We start from the raw sequence: 16,697 nt of genomic DNA on the forward strand, positions 1-16,697 counted from the left end.
CTACAAGCCCGCAGAAAAATTGGTGCGTCGTTGCAAGACATGTCCTGCAAGTATCGCCAGAAAAATCATGGTGTAATTTTTTTTTTTTTTTTATTTATTTATTTATTCTTTTCAGCTGAGACTTTTTTGAGTCTCTGTCACCTACTTCAAGCTCCATCTTGTTCTCGACAAGCTATCGGCTGGTCACCCGGATCACCCGTCATCCGTGCTTCACATATCATAGGTCTGGAAGGAAGAACGGGTTCCTTGGCTCATATATCTGCATGCCTTCGCCTCTAGCTAAGAGATAGCAAAAATGCCACCAACATAAATGTGCGGATGATAATTGGCTATACCCCCCTGTCAGGGCACAGGGCTGACATGCCGACTCCGATCCCGATTCCGGCTCCGGCCATGAGTCCGACTCCGGCTCCTCCGACAGCAGTGCTGATTGGCCCGGTCGAGGTCGGTTCTATCTCTATCACCATCTATTGTTGGTACTTTGTCTGGAGCCTTGTCCTGCTACTCTTGAAGGATCAACCGCTGAAAGTTTTAATAATCTGTCTGTTTTCTTTGTGAAATGGATCAACTTGATTTCTCCTGTCACTCCGTTCCATGGTAGTCTGACGCGTTGTCTCTTACTGAACTGGGATGCACCGACAACATCGGAGACGACATGCCTGCGCCAGGTGCATTCAACTTAAGGTGAAATGTGTTCCGACCCGAGACTCGGTCCGAGGTACACCGAGTTGTGAACGATGTATGCGGCTCTCCCAGCCTTGTATGGCCCCGGAGACTCAAGGACCTGGCAGTCACAGGTCAGCCTCATCACATTTTCAGGACACTATATGAGGCTGACGCTCTCTTTTTAAACAGGAAAAGCCGCATTGACAGTCTCCAGGAGCAAGTGGACAATTTAGTCACTCAGGTGGCATTAATGAAGGTGCTTGCTCCAACCCTCGGTAATGGACCAACCTATTGAACCGTCCTTACCAGCATAATAGAGATAACAGTCCACCTGCTCGATCATTGAACTACCAGTATCGCCGCAACGGAGATGAATCGGACCATAACTACAATCATGGGATACAGATTAGAAACTCACCGTCAGGGGCTGATACGGACCTGGACTTTATCTCTCGTGGGCTTTTCACTCTCCTAGAATGTGAAGAGCTTCTGGCAAAGTTTCGCTTGCATAAGATGGTCCAGTTTCCCTTCGTGATAATCCCCACTCACCTGGGTGTTCCGACACTTCGGCGACAATTTCCCTTCCTCCTAATGTGCACCATCACTGCCTGTCTGGAGCACAAAGCATCGTTACAGCATGGCATGGAACAAGAAGTCAGGGAATTTATTGCCACCCGCTTGGTCATCAACTCTGAGAGGAGTTTGGACTTGCTCTTAGGACTTTTGGTCCACGTTGCCTGGAACCATTATCACTGGCATATCCATGATTCCCAGGCTTCTATGTTTCTGCAAATGGCGGTCATGATCGTCGTTGATCTAGGTTTAGACAAAGGAAACTTCGCCATGCAGGCTTCCCCGCCTATCAGCTGGGCCGCTGATCAGCACGAGAAGGATAGTAGTTGCTGGATCTCAACGGCACAGCGGGCTTTTCTCGGATGCTATTATCTCTGTTCGAGGTGAGTCAAAATTAAGACTCTCTTCTGTCCTGATATTAGCTTACGTATGAATATCTATAACAGGTCATTGTTCTTTCGCGGACAATTAGCTATGAGACATACTGAGTGGATTAAACGGTGTACCGAGGTACTTGCACAAAAGGCAGAATATCCTAGTGATGTATTGCTCGGGGTGTATATTAAAGAGTATACACTCTGCGAGACGAATAGGTCGCTTGTTCTGGAGCATTTCCAGGGAGCAGATAAGAGCATGGCGTGGAAGGAGCTGTCAGAATCCCTCGCACTGCAACAACGGCATACAGAAGGCTTTCTCCGTAGATCCAATCTCTGGGATAATTGTGAGTTATCCTCTGATATACTGCTGTCCCACATACTAACGTTTCCCAGGGGCTGTGCGCATAGAGCTTAGTGCAACATCAATGCTAGTTCTTGGACGGCATAAATCCATTCACCACGACAATGTACAGCGACTTCAAGCACTATGCTCATCAGCACACGATACTATCAACAACTTCCTCGCAATGCCGTCACCAGCGCTTGCTCACCTGCCCGCTTCATCATACAATATACTCTGGTACAGCCTTCTGCTTCTCTCCAGGCTTCGCTTACTATTCCATGCGCAGCCCAAGATTTCTGGTATCAAAAGACACGACATACACACCCTCGGACTTGCTCTGATGAAGAAAATGGAAGGGCATTTTCGAGAAGGTGACGCGTTAACGAACTGCAAAAACGTGCTGAGAAGCATGTTGGTTTGGCTGGAAAATGATGCAAGTGAGCAGCAACAAGGGCAGGTCGATCTCTCGGCACGGGGATCAGAATATGAGCACGAAAGTACTCGGTTGCATCATTCTGGACATCCCGAAGGCGACAGGAATTCCCGGGAGGCCGCTTTATGGGGTCAGATGCTTGAGGATCTTGACTGGCTCGAGGGCCCATCCTGCTTCGTTGTTCCGTAACATTATGGTAAGAGCAGGGCAATATAACTCCATTAATACGTCCCCCACTATATTCTCATGTACTATAAGAGGCGCGCTTCTCGGTTAGGGATTAGTGTAACTATAAATGCAACAAATTGCTGATTTATAAGGAACGAATCAAGAGCTCCACAGCTACTAATTGTTTCAGTGAGCTTGACGGGCTTTCTGCATAAATCGTGCCGATCCACTCGGCAACCCGATTCATAGCTAGCCGTGGGAAGAGGGAGACGCGGCACGTCTCTTTCCCCACTGGCTTCTGCGCACAACCAATGCTGATATCAATTATCAAGACATTGCAGGAATAGAGACAGGGTCGATTCAATTGTATGTATGTAGCATCTATCCAGTCGTTCAGGAAAGGTTCTCTACGGTATTGCAGCATGATTCCTCTACAAAGGTCTTTGTCTTTGGAGGCATCGTTACAGTAAGCCTGTACATCAATTTAACAAACAACGCATCAGGGTAGCTCAATCTACCTATCCGCTCATCCCTTGTATCAGCTTGATGGACTAATAATTTTCTGATTAGGTGGTCTTCCGAGCCTTCAAGTGCGTCTAATCCTGGTCCCATCTAATCGTACACCCAACGCCATACACAAGCAAACGGCTGTGTATCAGTCATTACACGGAATGCCTGTACTCTGATTTCAATCTTATCAGGAAGAGCATCCCCCGAACCTTCTGGACCCTGGTAGTTTTTCCATTTATCCCAATCGCCCCATTCGTTCCAAACTACTTGTTCCACATTGTTCCTATGGTCCAAGCCGTCCTCCTTTCTGAAAGAATTAGGGAATCTCTCAAGAGTCTTTGAATTATTGCCGCACCTCTCTTGAGTCTTAGATCGGACTATCAGGTTCAGATCGTTTTGGAGTGCCGCACCGGGAGAGTCAGAATATGCGAGGGTAACTTTGAGAGCAACGTTTTTCTTTGTTAGTACGTCTGGAGGTACGGGCAATGACTTCTCAAAAACAATATTCAGATCGTCGATGAGAGTTGCCTCACTAAAGCCTCCTTCTTTGGAATCATTTATGGGAACCAAAGAGTTATTGAGGTTAACAAGGCCAAAGCCACTATCAGAATTTGGACTGTCCTCCAAGATATCTTTATAGTGTCCCGGTATGCGAGTGGCCCCGTTGATGATGAGGGCCTTGATGAGGGCCGCGGAAGGGTTTGATGTACCACATTCGATGAGAGCTTGACGAACCACAGCACAGCAACTTGCGACTAGCGGAGTGGCCATACTTGTGCCAGTCATGAACATTAGATTCTTATCGTCGCTTATACCCCAATTTGATTTATCCTCGCAAAGGCGAGAGCGAACAGACAACACTGCTGTGCCTGGAGCAACAACGTCAGGCTTATAACGACGCTCTTCAGTGGGTCCGCGGCTGCTTAGCGCTGCCATTGCGCCTCCCCAGGCCATATGGCGATTCTTGATGGGGTCATTCGGAAATCTCTGTCCGTACCAAGTACCCCATGTGTACATTCTCCCCTGGTCGGAACCCCTGATCTTGATATTCGGTAGGCAGTTTTCTGATGCGCCAACCGTAATGCAGTTTTTTGCCACGGCTTCAGTTGAATATATCGTCTTTGGGTCAGCTTCCCCGTTGGGAACCTGGGAATCTTGCCCATGGTTACCAGCTGCGAAACAAATTACCATATCTTCATTTTCTCGCACAAACTCATCGACCCTCCTGCTATTACTTGAGTAATAATTGACATTTCCCATGCTATCGTGTCCCCACGAATTTGTGTGGATCCGAGCATTATCAAAGTGATAGGGATGCTTGAACAACTCGTAAAGGTCGGCTGGGACAGCATTGAGGGCGTCGTTTGTTATTGTGTCGTGAATCGATTGCATGACTAGTTCGGCCTCACACGCAGGGGCCTCGAGAGATGCGTAGAGGGGAAAATCACTAGTAATTTTTCCCAGTGCTATGCCACACACATGAGTCCCATGTCCTGAAGTATCACTGGGGTCACGGTTCGGTGAGTTCTTTCCTGCTTTGAGCGCATAGAGCTTCTTGACTCGATCGCGAAATGGTTCCGGGATGTCGTCAGTCTTCCCTTTATCAAACCCACTATCTGCCACCGCTATTACCTGGCCTTTGCCTTTGTACGAAACGTCAGATGCGCCAATAATGCTCTTAACATCGTAGGCCACGTCTCCTGCTGAAAGGGGTTGATGGACCTTGGAGCTGTCATTGTAGAGCTTTGCTGGATGGTGTGGCTCAATATAACGGACAGGACTTAGTGCTGCAATTTTTTCCAGAGCTTGAGGTTTAACAGTGAGCCTGATATTGCGTAGACCACCCTGAACTTTGTGTTAGCGTATATTTCTGTCCGGCTATGGCTGGATGCGGCATACCTGAATCTTATCCGGGGGTACCCCAGCGGCAGTGGCGATGTCGTTTTTAATTTTGTCGTTTGACTCATATTGGTCATGAAATGTGATATCAACAGTGCAAGTTTTGGCATCTCTGGTATTAGAAAGATCCTTATTGATAGTGTCCTCCTTCCTGTATTCATATGCAGCACAAATGAACTCCTTCAGCCGACGAACTTCACTCAGGTCTGAGCCGTCGTATTTGCAGATATATGCACCATCGCAGACGTACTCTTGAATATGGACACCGAGGCTTTTCAGTCTCCGCTTTTCTGGCTTGCCTAGAGAGGCTCCGTTTTTGAGTTGTATCAGAATGGACTCGGGCTTCTCAGGCAAGTTTTCCGTCGTCTGAGCAGGCGGCCCGCTGGTAATTGGGTCATAAACGTGACCATTGATACGGACGTCGGGCATTTCGAAACAAGATGATGTTGCACTGCTTTGTGGCTTTGTATCAGCACTGCGACGTGTTAGTTCGGATATGTAGACTCATGATACATTTTCGTGATACGGGAGCTTTAAAATGAACTTGACCAGAATACTTGATACCGTTGAATGAGACAACGATTCAGCTGTAGCTTCCAGAAAATATCAGTCAAACGATACAACTTATACAGCCATCTATTGGCTTCCAACCAATCCATGGTAGCACGCATACATCATTCCAACCTCTTGGGGACTTCTCGCAATGTGTCATGTAGTGAGGCAAAGCCCAATGGCCACGTACGTGTGCAACGATGTATATCGGGCAACAATATAGCCCTCAGGGACAGGGCCCTGGCAGACAGGATGCCACAGAAAATCCACTATATCTCTTTTGAAGATATAAGCATAAGTCGGAAATTTGTTCAATTCAACTTGGGAAAGGTGGGCACCAATGATCGGTCGGTGTGAGGAAAGAATGAAAGAAGTTTGGAAAATAAACTGCTAGATCGCCTCACCTCAGACTCATATTCTTAGATATGCACTACCCCGCAGGGCCCGCTGTGGCCACGTCATAGATGGGTAGCCTCGAAGATGTGTGCTCGCTGTTTATTATCATAACTCGGTCAACAACCTCACCCATACAAACGGGCTTTTTATCACCAGACTAAGCTATTCTACGGCACCGAAACGTCTTCATCTCGATTTCTGGCCAACTAGTGAAAGGGGTGGCCTCAATCACTGTTTTCCAGGGTGGCTGCTACTACACAGAGACATATGGAAAGCAGATAAGTAAGTAGAAAGAACAAAATAATGCATGGTATCTATTCGAGGATGACAATCATTATGCGGCTTGTGAGCCATCGACACGTAGCCTTTGTCTTGTTGGCATCTTGTAGTGTCCTCGAACCATTGATCCGAATATCCGTGCATCTAAAAGGGAAAGTATAGCGTAATAATAAATACAACAGTAATATAATTCGAGGCATCCATGCATCAACATGAGTTATTCTTGCGTTGCAAATCAAGCATGCATGTCGACATCATAGACGACGCCCGTGTTAGTTGCTCACTTGCATTATGCGGCATTCATCACGAAACTAGGAAATGTATGCGCCGTTATTGGCCTTACTATATCTTCCATTTGACCCAGCTCTCCAATAGAGAGGCTTCGGGAATGACGGACCTTATCGGTCACACCTATCGTTCCAAAATTGGCTGGGCAGGCCCTGTACAAGAAGGTCCGAGCACTAGTTCACATTCTAGTGTGTCGTACTTATGACTTGCTAGACTGAGAATTACCAGCTTACTGGATTAGATGATATGACGAGGCTGGCGCAGATAGTGGTGGTAAGCCAGTATTGTTGATTCATGGTGATTTTGTACCCGGCCACCTGTCTATCATGATCTTGAGATCGAGGAGTTGATTTATCCCAGTGCCTTACCTCTCATTATTACACTGCGGAATTTGCTATGCTGGCTGGGCCGTCATTGCTCAAAAATGGGGCGACTTACTCCCGTGGACATAGCCGTAGAATTCTCGAATTATACGATGGGTGAAGTTGGTAGGCCCGCTTATATCTTGATTAACTGTGATTTTATCTCCTGTGTTTACTGCACATAACATTGTATCTTTAGTTGATCAACCAGAAGACAACACCCCGTTCTTGGCAATTTGTCATTTCTGCTGAATGCCACATATACGAGAACCCTATACCAGAACATAGACCGATACATGCAAGGTGAAAAGCCGAGTGAGTTGAAATATTGCCATGTTGGACATGGTATAAGGTTATCGCGGCAGAATCGGCTGAAATCAATAGTCACTTCCAGATGTGCCGCCCCCAGATATCATTGGACATTGAAACAGATGCGTGCCTGAGTGCATCCCTAGACGAATTTCGTACTGCGAGCGAGCTCCTATAATGGATGCAAGCGGCCCTAACTGGGAATGACTGTAGCAGGTAATAGTGACCACTTCCATTCACGGGCGGGGAGGGGCTAACCAACAGATGCGGGGATATAACACCACCCGTTTGAGTTATCCTCCTCCTTACTTGTATTAGAAGTCCATACAGGAGTATCCATGGTAGGATCTGTGTATCCTTTTGTAGAAACCTTACCTCGACCGTCTGCGCTTAGATCTTTTCCTTTTATCAAGATCCTCGAAGTTTTTGACACTGTTCTAATTATTGTAGGCCAAATGGTTTGTATGTGCCAGGGTGGATTGCATCAAGACAGCCTGTGATTTATGCCAGAACAATATGATGCCGGCATCCCGTCTAGCCTCTAGCCGCCCTCTGTAGAGGCTTCGCAATGTCGCTCAGTTACCGAAGATAGCAAGCATAGCTTGGCTAATCTGTTACACAATTCTAGTTCCACTCAAGGCTGCCCATGCACTGATGCTCGTACTTCTTGACCTGACCTTGTATTGATCCAATGTACTACACTCGAATGCCTCGGACCATTCAAATAAATCAAGTGAAAGAGTCTTATTCCGTTGTAGTCAGTTGAGCCCTTTGCACTGGTTACGCCAGGAGGTATGCCCGACGGTCTCTTAGGAGAGAAATCTCTGTCTAGTGGCTATATGTCAGACAAATGAGCTGGAGTCATGTCCTGACTCCCTTACCCCAAGGTGGTCTACTTGCGCAACGCAAGATATGCATGGTCCCAGCAAATTGGAATATTACCTCATTGCAGGGGATTACCCTCACGTACCTACACGACTATGCATGAGCGCAGTCGAAACCCACGTAACCCCCTCATGAAATCCATCTTTTCTCCCAGCGCTGACTTTGTTCTATCAGCACCTAAGGCCTGGATAGAGCAACAAGTGACAACAATAATAGGCAAGCTATGCATGGAGCTAAATGGCCGACAAACGAAACGGGAGGTAGCAAGAAGTGTGGAAGTGCATAGAAAAGGGCTTTCCAGGGCAGGGCAACAAATCATCTGGCTGCAAACGAAGCGCAGCCAATCGAAACGATATCCTTGACTGCCGACAGTCGAAAATATATCTTGTATTTGTGGCCTTAGATAACAATACTGCCCAATATGACTGCATAGTTCGGTAGCAAATATACGACCAAAATTTCGTGCCCTCATCCATAAACCTAGCTAGAGGCCAGGACCGAAAAGATAGCCCCAATAGCCCCAAAGGAAGTATATAAAGAGTCAATTCTCTCCGCTATGACTACCTCATGGAGTCTATCGAGCCTGTGTAATTCGACACAATTATCTCCTCTCAACGATACACTTTGACCAGTCATGACACTTTCTTGGGCCCTTACCTTCCTCACACCCTGTAGTGGTCGTGGAGGGTACACCAAACCTCAGGGAACGTTCGAGCCACAGCCCGTTCCAGCCTACCAAGCAAATCGTCAGCGACAAAACAAGTCCATCATCCCGGATGGTCCGTCTAGTATCAGTGCCGATAGTAGGGATATGTATCTTGTGACGCGCATTTTGGGAGGTGCTGCGCTGAATGGTATGGTTGGGGAAGTTGGAAAACACTCTATGAATTTTCTCAAGGCGAATACCGCTCTCGGCATCGCTTTTGCCTCTAACAACGCCCCGGATCCAACGCAACACTGGGGCGTTTTGGTTGGGGACTATGTCCACCAGCTGGGTCTTGATAACGGTTATAACTACTACACCAACGAGAGGTACGGAAACTATGCTGGTTGGACAAAGTACCATATTGGTGTAACCAGATTCAATGATATTGCCATTCGAAACGCCGGTAAAAACTCCATTATTTTGTTTCCCGCACTTACTATTTCCTTCACTTCCTGGCATAAATCGCTCCTGTCTAAATTGATCATCTTTACAGGGATGAATGTTATGAATGAGATACCTGAAGTGTATCACCTTACCGAGAACAACTGCCAGCACGTTGCTACCAGACTCCTGGATAAAGTCTTGCGCGACGGCCGGAAAAGACTCAAAGGCATCAATGGACGTTTCATGTCTGATGATTCTCCGAGCACTGAAAGTAGCGATCAGATACCTCCTCCCATTGACCATAGTGAAGGCCGTGAGGGTGAATATATTTCAGTCAATGACAAAGACAATCTTGTTGCATATGTCTATGACGACGAAGCACACACAAAGAAGCTGGTGGAGGCTGTTCACGTGATGGTTACCAACACCAAGACTATGAAAGTAGAGCCACCGGCCTCTTCTAGTTAATTTATTGCAAGGTGGACATGTCAGGCAGAAGCCTCAGTTTCTTGCGTGGAATTCTGGATGCGTGTGTGGAGAAAAATGGACCGAGGAACATCATATATAAGAACTGACTGTGGGCCTTGTGTACGGAAGGTGACTGTGATATACACGGGCCAGTAGTGTGCTTTCAGACTTTTCCATCAATATGCCCTCAAGCTAACGTTCCGATTATCTGGTAAAAGACTAGAATTGCTGAGTTCGACAGCTCAGAATGTATAACATTACATATGAAACTTTGTGGGTGATAAACTAAAGTCCGGTTAGTAGTAGTATATCAAGCACACGAAAGGAGATGATTTCCGTAACGGCCACGCGATATCCGACGTTTCACGGATTTAACTCTTGCATGGCAACGGGACGACGGGAATCTTGCACCAACCGGGGCCGCTGCCGATCCACTCGCCAACCCGATCCAGCATCATCCGCCGATGTATGACGAAGCCATCGGCAGACGGAGCTAATTTTAAGCTCCGTCTCTTGGAGCTTATATAGACATGAAAGGATCCATTGGAATTGTGTTCCTGGATGTTCCTGGCTAGGGCACTTGCGCTTCAACCATCCATCATGCGTTATTTTTCCTTGGTATCCGCCCTCGCAGCCACCGCGCTGGCCCAGACACCCCCGGGCAGCTACCCATCCACCAACAAGAACTTCGGTGTCGCCTTTCCCAATGCCACTGTGACCCCTGGTACCTGGGTGAGCCCAGATGGTACGTACTCTGTCTTTTCACAGCTTTAAAGCCTTAACACTAATTACATGTGAAGACGTCACCAGCCAGCCGGCCGTGTATGTCACCGACAATCTCAACAAGGATGCCACCTACATGATCTTCATGCTTGATCTCAACATCCCTGATTCGGATGTCACCACCGCCGCCTACTACAACACTCTTGTCCCCGGCCTGGCTGTCAACACCACCACCCGCTTGCACTGGTGGGGTGGCAACTACACTATTCAGAACGGACGCTTCGTCAACGCCAGCGATGCCCTGGCTGAGTATACGGCTCCTCGCCCCCGCGACAGCACCAACCACACCTACACGCTGTATCTTTTTGATCAGCCGGAGGGATATGTGCCTCCCGAGAAGGCCTTGGACGGGACTTATTACTCCCAGACCACGTCGGCGCGGTTCAACTTCACCTTGGAGCCGATTGTGAAGGCCGTTGGGGGGCCAATTGCGGCGAATTACTTTTTGAGTGATGCTTAGACTACGATTTTGTTGAATTTCAAAGCTGGGTATACAAGGTCTGCATGTAAGAGGTCTTTTAAGGGATTCACATCATGCGGCACCTGGTCACGTTTTGTATCAATATATCTTTTGATTTATTAATTGCTACTATGAAGAGGTATACGATGTCGAATAACAGTAACAGTCGAATGATACTAAGATAGGCCTAAGCAACGCTGGCAATACAACCATCAACTGGCCCGCTAAACCTGAAGAGACACTCGATTGTGACGGAAATGAATCGAGTTTGAGCCATCTTGAGCCACTTGAGGGTATCTATTTGCGACAGACCTAGATACTAGACTAACAGTAGTACACAGAGGCGAGAAAAATAGCTCGCTCATGTTTAAAGACATTATGGTAACTGGATGCGAAACATGGCTTTCCAAAATTATGCCGGAAAATTGAAGTAAACCTCTATAACAGACTTCAATGCTGCAAGTATTCTGATACCCTTACGAAGGAATCATGAATATCTAGGAAAGTAGAGGTTAATAAGCATCCAAGTTGTTATGTAAAAGAGCTCATTCAGTTCACTAATCTAAATTGTAAGCTCTCATCTTGAGCCTCGGCAGAGTGGAGGCCACTAATCTTTCTTGGCGGCCTAATAAATGCCCCTCACTGAATCACCATGATGATTATTCAAGATTCCAACTTCTTTGATCGTAAGGTTGCACAACTGTCACTAACTCAGCACTAACAAAGCCAAGTCCATTGTGATAGGGTGGTTCGCGAAACCCATCTGCTTACGCGTGAGACAAACATCTGACAAGGCTGGGCTACCCCTCCAAGCCCATATATTTACCCCAATCTCACCCACTTTTCTACTCCCTCTGTCAATTGCAATTGCCAGCACCTTCTTCCTCAAACACAATGGCATCCATCGTCTACCCCGACCTGGCTAAAAAAGCCACTCTCTCCGATGGCACCACCTACGGATACGTCTCCGTCCCCGCCACGGAGGGAAAACCCACCTTCCTGTTCCTTCACGGTTACCCCTCCACCAGCTATGACTGGCGTCACCAGATCGCTTTCCTGCAGAAAGGGGGATACGGTGTAATTGCGCCCGATTTGTTGGGTTACGGCGATACCGATAAGCCGACGGATCTGAAAGCGTATCGGCTCAAGGTGATGAGCCAACATGTGATCGAAATACTCGATCGTGAGAATGTCTCTCGTGCGGTGCTGGTCGCGCATGATTGGTATGTCCATTTTCTAGATACTACTTATTCTATTGCATCAATGCTAACATACAGAATAGGGGCGTCGGTCTCGCCTCCCGCGTGGCCTATTACTATCCCCAGCGATTCTACGGTTTCGTGAGCATTGCAGTCGCGTATAATATCCCTGGACCGAAATTCGATCTCGGTATGCATCTAAACCTATTATAGCTATCTGATGGATTTTCTGACAGTGATAGACGCTCTCCTCAAACACACCGAATCCATCTTCGGCTACCCCGTCTTCGGCTACTGGCTCTGGCACAACACCGACGAAGCAGCCGATGAAATGGCAGCTCATGTACATCGGCCCCTAATCCCACTCCATCCCTCATCCTTAACTATAAGCTAACTAAATATAGCCCGAATCCGCTTTCTCCCTCATCTTCCCCCAAGACCCTGCGACGTGGAAAACCGACCTCGCTCCCATCGGTAAAGCAGCCGAATGGGTCCGCTCCGGCAAGACCACCCCTCTCCCTTCTTGGCTCACCCAGGAAGACTACGATATCCATCATCGCGTCTTCTCGAAGGGTGGTTACGCCGGCCCGCTGTCGTGGTACAAGGCCGCGATTCGCGGCATCAATACTGAAGATGAAGCGGGCATCGCGGAAGGAGAGGGTAAATTGACCGTGAAGTATTTGTACATCGCTGCTAAGCAGGACTATGTCTGTCGGATGGAGGTAGGATCGCATGTGACGGAAAAGAATACGACGGATTCGAGGATCGAGGTGGTGGATGCGGGTCATTGGGTGCAGCTGGAGAAGCCGGATGTTGTGAATGAGTTGTTGATTAAGTTTGCGGAGGAGGTTGTCACTAATTAGTTTACCTTCTTAGACTGCTTGAGCATGCAGCTACTCATAGGTAATCTATCTACCTATCTATCAATCAATCAATCAATCAATCATGTACATGTCTGCAAACTACGTTCATAATCCGGCATCACCCACTTCACCATCCACTCCGACCGCAGCACCTCCTCCACCGTCAGCCTCTCCTCCGGCCTGAACTTCAGCATCCCCTGCATCAACTCCAAAATAGCCACCGTCTCGTCATCATCAAAATCCCCTATCGTATGCTTTCGTCGATACACCCGCACACACTCCTCAAACGCCCCCTCCAAATCAGCCCATACATACCTCCCCTCCACTGCCCTCCCACTTTCATCAAAGAACCTCCCCCTCTCATCCCACTTCTCGAACCACTCCCACGGCATAGGTCCCAAGACATCCATCCAGTGCGCAATCACCTCATCATACGGCACGTCCGTACTAAACACCACCTGCATCCCGAGAATTTCCCATATCGCCGTAGCCAAACTCCACATATCAGCAGAATACGATAAGGGCGCCTTCGGCTCGAAAATCGCCTCAGGCGGACAGAAAGCCATAGGCGTGTGACAATCTTCCCCAAGACGAGGATTTACTGATGGCGAGAACGTCTCGCCAAAGTCACAGAGAAGGATGCGCGTGTCCTGCAGGGTGAATTCCCCTGCATATATGGCTAGGAAGAGAGTGGATACTGCTTTGGGTGGGACGTTAGGTGAGAGGGTGGATGTGGATCCATCGAAAAGAGTTATGGGGTATATTTCGGGGTTTCCGTATTCTGTGTAGAACTCCTCGATAGAAAGGTTGTCGAGGTTTGTGGGGAGAGTGGAGAGGATGTTGCGGAGGTGGATGTCTTTATTCAGGAGTATCGTTTAGTTTAAGTAATATAGTTGGAATAGATACTTACTAACCTCCGTGAACGTAGCCTTGTGAGTGAAGATACGCAACCCCCAAAACCAACCTCCCACACAACGCCCGTGCTACATCCACAGGAAATAACCGACTATACGACACTTCGCGCAGATTACTTCGCGCTGGGAGCATCGTGTAGCATGTATGCGTCCCGTTTGGACCGGTTACGGTGAATTCATCCAATGGGACGGGAATTGAGTCCCTTCCGGGATGATGAACTGAAGTATTTGCTGTGGACAGTTCTCGCAGCACCCTCACTTCGTTACAGGTTGTATCTGATATAAGGACCTTCAAGGCCACGTAGCGATCCAGCTTTGCATCCCGTGCTAGCCATACGGTTGAGTATCCCCCGTACCCGAGCTTATCTACGATGGTGTATCGCGAGTGGAGGACGTCGCCGATCATGATGGGGTGGTAGCCGCCTGGTTCATAGCGGTCGAGATATTCGGTGTCGTCGATGGGCGTGTATTTAGGGAGTTGGTATTGGGGGTGGGGGGTGGTTGAGTAGGATGCGTTGTGACGCGTGGCTGGGCTGTGTATAGGGGGCTTGACGCGATGGACTAGGGGTGAGTGGCGTGGGAGAGGCCATTGTGGGGGTTTTCGTATGATTCGAAGGATGGGTAGCATCGAATAACGCGTCATAATGATAGATGCAGAGTAGTGTTGATGTGGGAGGTTGTCATGTCCTGTCTGTTGGTATTAGCTATGGGGTGGGGAGTGATGCGGCAGATCTACAAGGGGTGGTCGATCCTCGTGTGTCACCCGTCAAACCCTGGACACAGAACGGCTATTCAGTAGGTAATAGTAAATGTGATAGGCGAAAAATGTCCTGCTAAGAAATGCAAGTCTCGCAAGTTCTTTGGTTAAACGTCCAATTGATCTGCCTCGTTACTTAAAAGCGCAAAATCATCCCCACATCATCCCCCTCTTTATAGAGTAGATCGTCTTCGTCAACATCATCTAACTGAACAAGGTTGAGAATCACCTCCTTGTCTCCCTCACCTCTCCCAACACCACAATCCCCAACTTCCCCCGGTCTGACCATCCCTTCTCATCCTCCTGGATTAATCTCGCAATCTCCGGCTCTCTCACTTTCGCCTGAAACCGCTCAAACGCAGCCTCATCCTCGAAGGTCAATTCCGCTATTGAATCGAATGAAAAGTCACTCTGTTGCCCGAGGAGCACAGTTGTGGGATACGTCCCCTCCGATGAGGGGGTAGTAGGACGATCGATGTAACTTCGTCGATGGGAAAGGGGGAAATCAGGACCCGTAAGATGCTTGACTAGTGCGATGTGCGCTTCAAGACGGGATTTGAATGTTGAGGGAGAGGTTTCTGGTGAGCGAGTCGCCTTGAGAAGGATTTTGAATGGCATTTTCTTGTCTTCTTTCCGGGTTTCTTGTCTTGGCTTTCTTGGTTGTTCTGGTTCTGTTTCAAGAGGTTTCGGGTGTGGACTGTGTTGGTGACGGGGGTGGGATTGATGGGATTGATGGGTCGGTGGGTGGAGATTACCCCCTTGTCCATGTAAGGGGGTAAAACATGGATTGCAGTTGGTAGCTTGGCAGATATGTTACTGTTTACGCCTGGTAGGTAGGTAGGTAGTAGTAGACTAGTATATGTACAAGTATGAAATTTCCTGTCTAAAGGTACTGCAGTTAATGCACATAAAAAGAATTTTCGAAGGTATAGGTCACAGTTGGACAGAAAGGTAGGCAAATGAGCGTAAGAAGGCAATAAGACAAGAGAGTGTATGTGAAGGCATCGTACAGAAACAAGAGAGTGTGTGAAGGCATCGTGCAGAAAGGAAGGGAGGAGGACAAGTTAAAGAGTGGCAGCAAGGCCCAGCTCATGCTCGATTTTGCTGGATTAATAGCAGTCCTGCTAATAAGCAGGAGTTGCTTTGGGCATGACCATCATGGTCGACGGGGTATAGGCAGGATATCCTGGGGTGCGAGAGGGTGTCGCCGCACTAGAGGCGCAGGAGCTAGACGTCTGGCTGGCCGACCACAGTGCATTATCCGCCACACCACCATACCAAATCTGCCACACGGGCTTGTTGCAGGTGTTCTCGTTGTACTGGAACAGCCAGTTGTTTTCACCGTCCGTGCTTGTGGTCGTGTAGTAGTACTCAGCTGGCTCAGCAGACAACCCAAGAACTTGGTTGACTGTTGATGCGATGCGCGAGATCTGAGACGCGTACTTTGCGCCTTGCCCGGTGGCGGCGACAGGCGTGCCAATGTAGATCTGAGTGCCAGGGTCCGGGTACGCGGCGGAACCGGTGAGCTGTGGCAGCTTGAGGTTCGCGTCGTTCGTCAGATAGCTTATGATGTTGGTCTGGAACGCCTGCTCGTTAAAGGCGACAGTGCCGTTCTGGCTCGAGACAAATCCGGGGGATTCCCATAGGTGCGCCTCGTACACAGCGTACTTGGAGACAGCGTAAAGGACAGTACATCCGTGGACATTGGCCTGGGTAAGGCTGCTTGTACCGCTGCCAAAAACGACGGATGTGGATGTGGTTACGCCGCTAGTGCTCTTAACAAGGGGCTGTCCGGTCTTCATCTGAGTGGACATCCAAGTGAGAAAGTCGGAAGCCCTTTGAGTCAACCTTCTGCTGAACAGACCGGACCGTCTGAGTGACGTGCTCGAGGTATCAGTCGTGTCCGTAGACAGGCATTCAGTGCATTGCGGGCTGCACAGCTCCGAGACAGCTGCGCTTGAGCTGGCAGCTGGAGAAGCGGAGGATGAAGTGGCAGGCGAGGTCGTGGTAGTTGAGCCATCATCAGATCCATCTTCGCCAGAGTCGTCGCCGGAACCATCACCAGAAGCGTCACTGGAGTCATCTCCAGTATCGTCGCCAGTATCGTCGCCAGTATCGTCGCC

At 48.5% G+C, this 16,697-nt stretch overlaps 7 protein-coding genes across 7 annotated transcripts in view; 4 read left to right on the forward strand and 3 right to left on the reverse strand.

Annotated features, from left to right (window-relative positions):
• Positions 1–630: 630 nt before the first annotated feature.
• BDQ94DRAFT_161179 (Zn(II)2Cys6 transcription factor domain-containing protein) lies at positions 631–2,581 on the forward strand (the record flags this gene model as incomplete). The annotated part of the gene is made up of 5 exons (XM_026769333.1): positions 631–797; positions 856–922; positions 976–1,622; positions 1,686–1,960; positions 2,010–2,581. 5 exons carry the CDS (start codon positions 631–633, stop codon positions 2,579–2,581), a joined length of 1,728 nt encoding a protein of 575 aa, XP_026623716.1.
• Positions 2,582–3,172: 591 nt separating this feature from the next.
• On the reverse strand, positions 3,173–5,398 carry BDQ94DRAFT_172771 (S8 family serine peptidase; the record flags this gene model as incomplete). The annotated part of the gene is made up of 2 exons (XM_026772021.1): positions 3,173–4,915; positions 4,970–5,398. The coding sequence occupies 2 exons, from the start codon at positions 5,396–5,398 to the stop codon at positions 3,173–3,175; spliced, it is 2,172 nt and encodes a 723-aa protein (XP_026623717.1).
• A 3,276-nt stretch (positions 5,399–8,674) lies between these two features.
• On the forward strand, positions 8,675–9,598 carry BDQ94DRAFT_172772 (uncharacterized protein; the record flags this gene model as incomplete). The annotated part of the gene is made up of 1 exon (XM_026772022.1): positions 8,675–9,598. One exon carries the CDS (start codon positions 8,675–8,677, stop codon positions 9,596–9,598), a length of 924 nt encoding a protein of 307 aa, XP_026623718.1.
• Positions 9,599–10,198: 600 nt separating this feature from the next.
• BDQ94DRAFT_172773 (YbhB/YbcL family Raf kinase inhibitor-like protein) lies at positions 10,199–10,841 on the forward strand (the record flags this gene model as incomplete). Its single annotated transcript, XM_026772023.1, has 2 exons — positions 10,199–10,343; positions 10,399–10,841. 2 exons carry the CDS (start codon positions 10,199–10,201, stop codon positions 10,839–10,841), a joined length of 588 nt encoding a protein of 195 aa, XP_026623719.1.
• A 675-nt stretch (positions 10,842–11,516) lies between these two features.
• BDQ94DRAFT_148362 (alpha/beta fold hydrolase) lies at positions 11,517–12,994 on the forward strand. The gene is made up of 4 exons (XM_026767183.1): positions 11,517–12,064; positions 12,124–12,230; positions 12,283–12,383; positions 12,445–12,994. The coding sequence occupies exons 1-4, from the start codon at positions 11,736–11,738 to the stop codon at positions 12,901–12,903; spliced, it is 996 nt and encodes a 331-aa protein (XP_026623720.1). The 5' UTR covers positions 11,517–11,735; the 3' UTR covers positions 12,904–12,994.
• A 14-nt stretch (positions 12,995–13,008) lies between these two features.
• On the reverse strand, positions 13,009–15,192 carry BDQ94DRAFT_181019 (protein kinase-like protein; the record flags this gene model as incomplete). The annotated part of the gene is made up of 4 exons (XM_026773795.1): positions 13,009–13,127; positions 13,241–13,759; positions 13,818–14,508; positions 14,821–15,192. The coding sequence occupies 4 exons, from the start codon at positions 15,190–15,192 to the stop codon at positions 13,009–13,011; spliced, it is 1,701 nt and encodes a 566-aa protein (XP_026623721.1).
• A 506-nt stretch (positions 15,193–15,698) lies between these two features.
• The window catches only part of BDQ94DRAFT_161182 (uncharacterized protein), a gene marked incomplete at both ends in the record, with an annotated part of 1,412 nt that continues 413 nt past the window's right edge, over positions 15,699–16,697 (reverse strand). The window contains one exon of the mRNA XM_026769334.1: positions 15,699–16,657. Within this exon, the coding sequence (XP_026623722.1) occupies positions 15,699–16,657 (959 nt within the window). The remainder of the gene's footprint in view (positions 16,658–16,697) is intronic.

The sequence above is a fragment of the Aspergillus welwitschiae genome (genome assembly GCF_003344945.1).
Source record: "Aspergillus welwitschiae strain CBS 139.54b unplaced genomic scaffold BDQ94scaffold_28, whole genome shotgun sequence".
Classification (NCBI taxonomy): Eukaryota; Fungi; Ascomycota; class Eurotiomycetes; order Eurotiales; family Aspergillaceae; genus Aspergillus; species Aspergillus welwitschiae.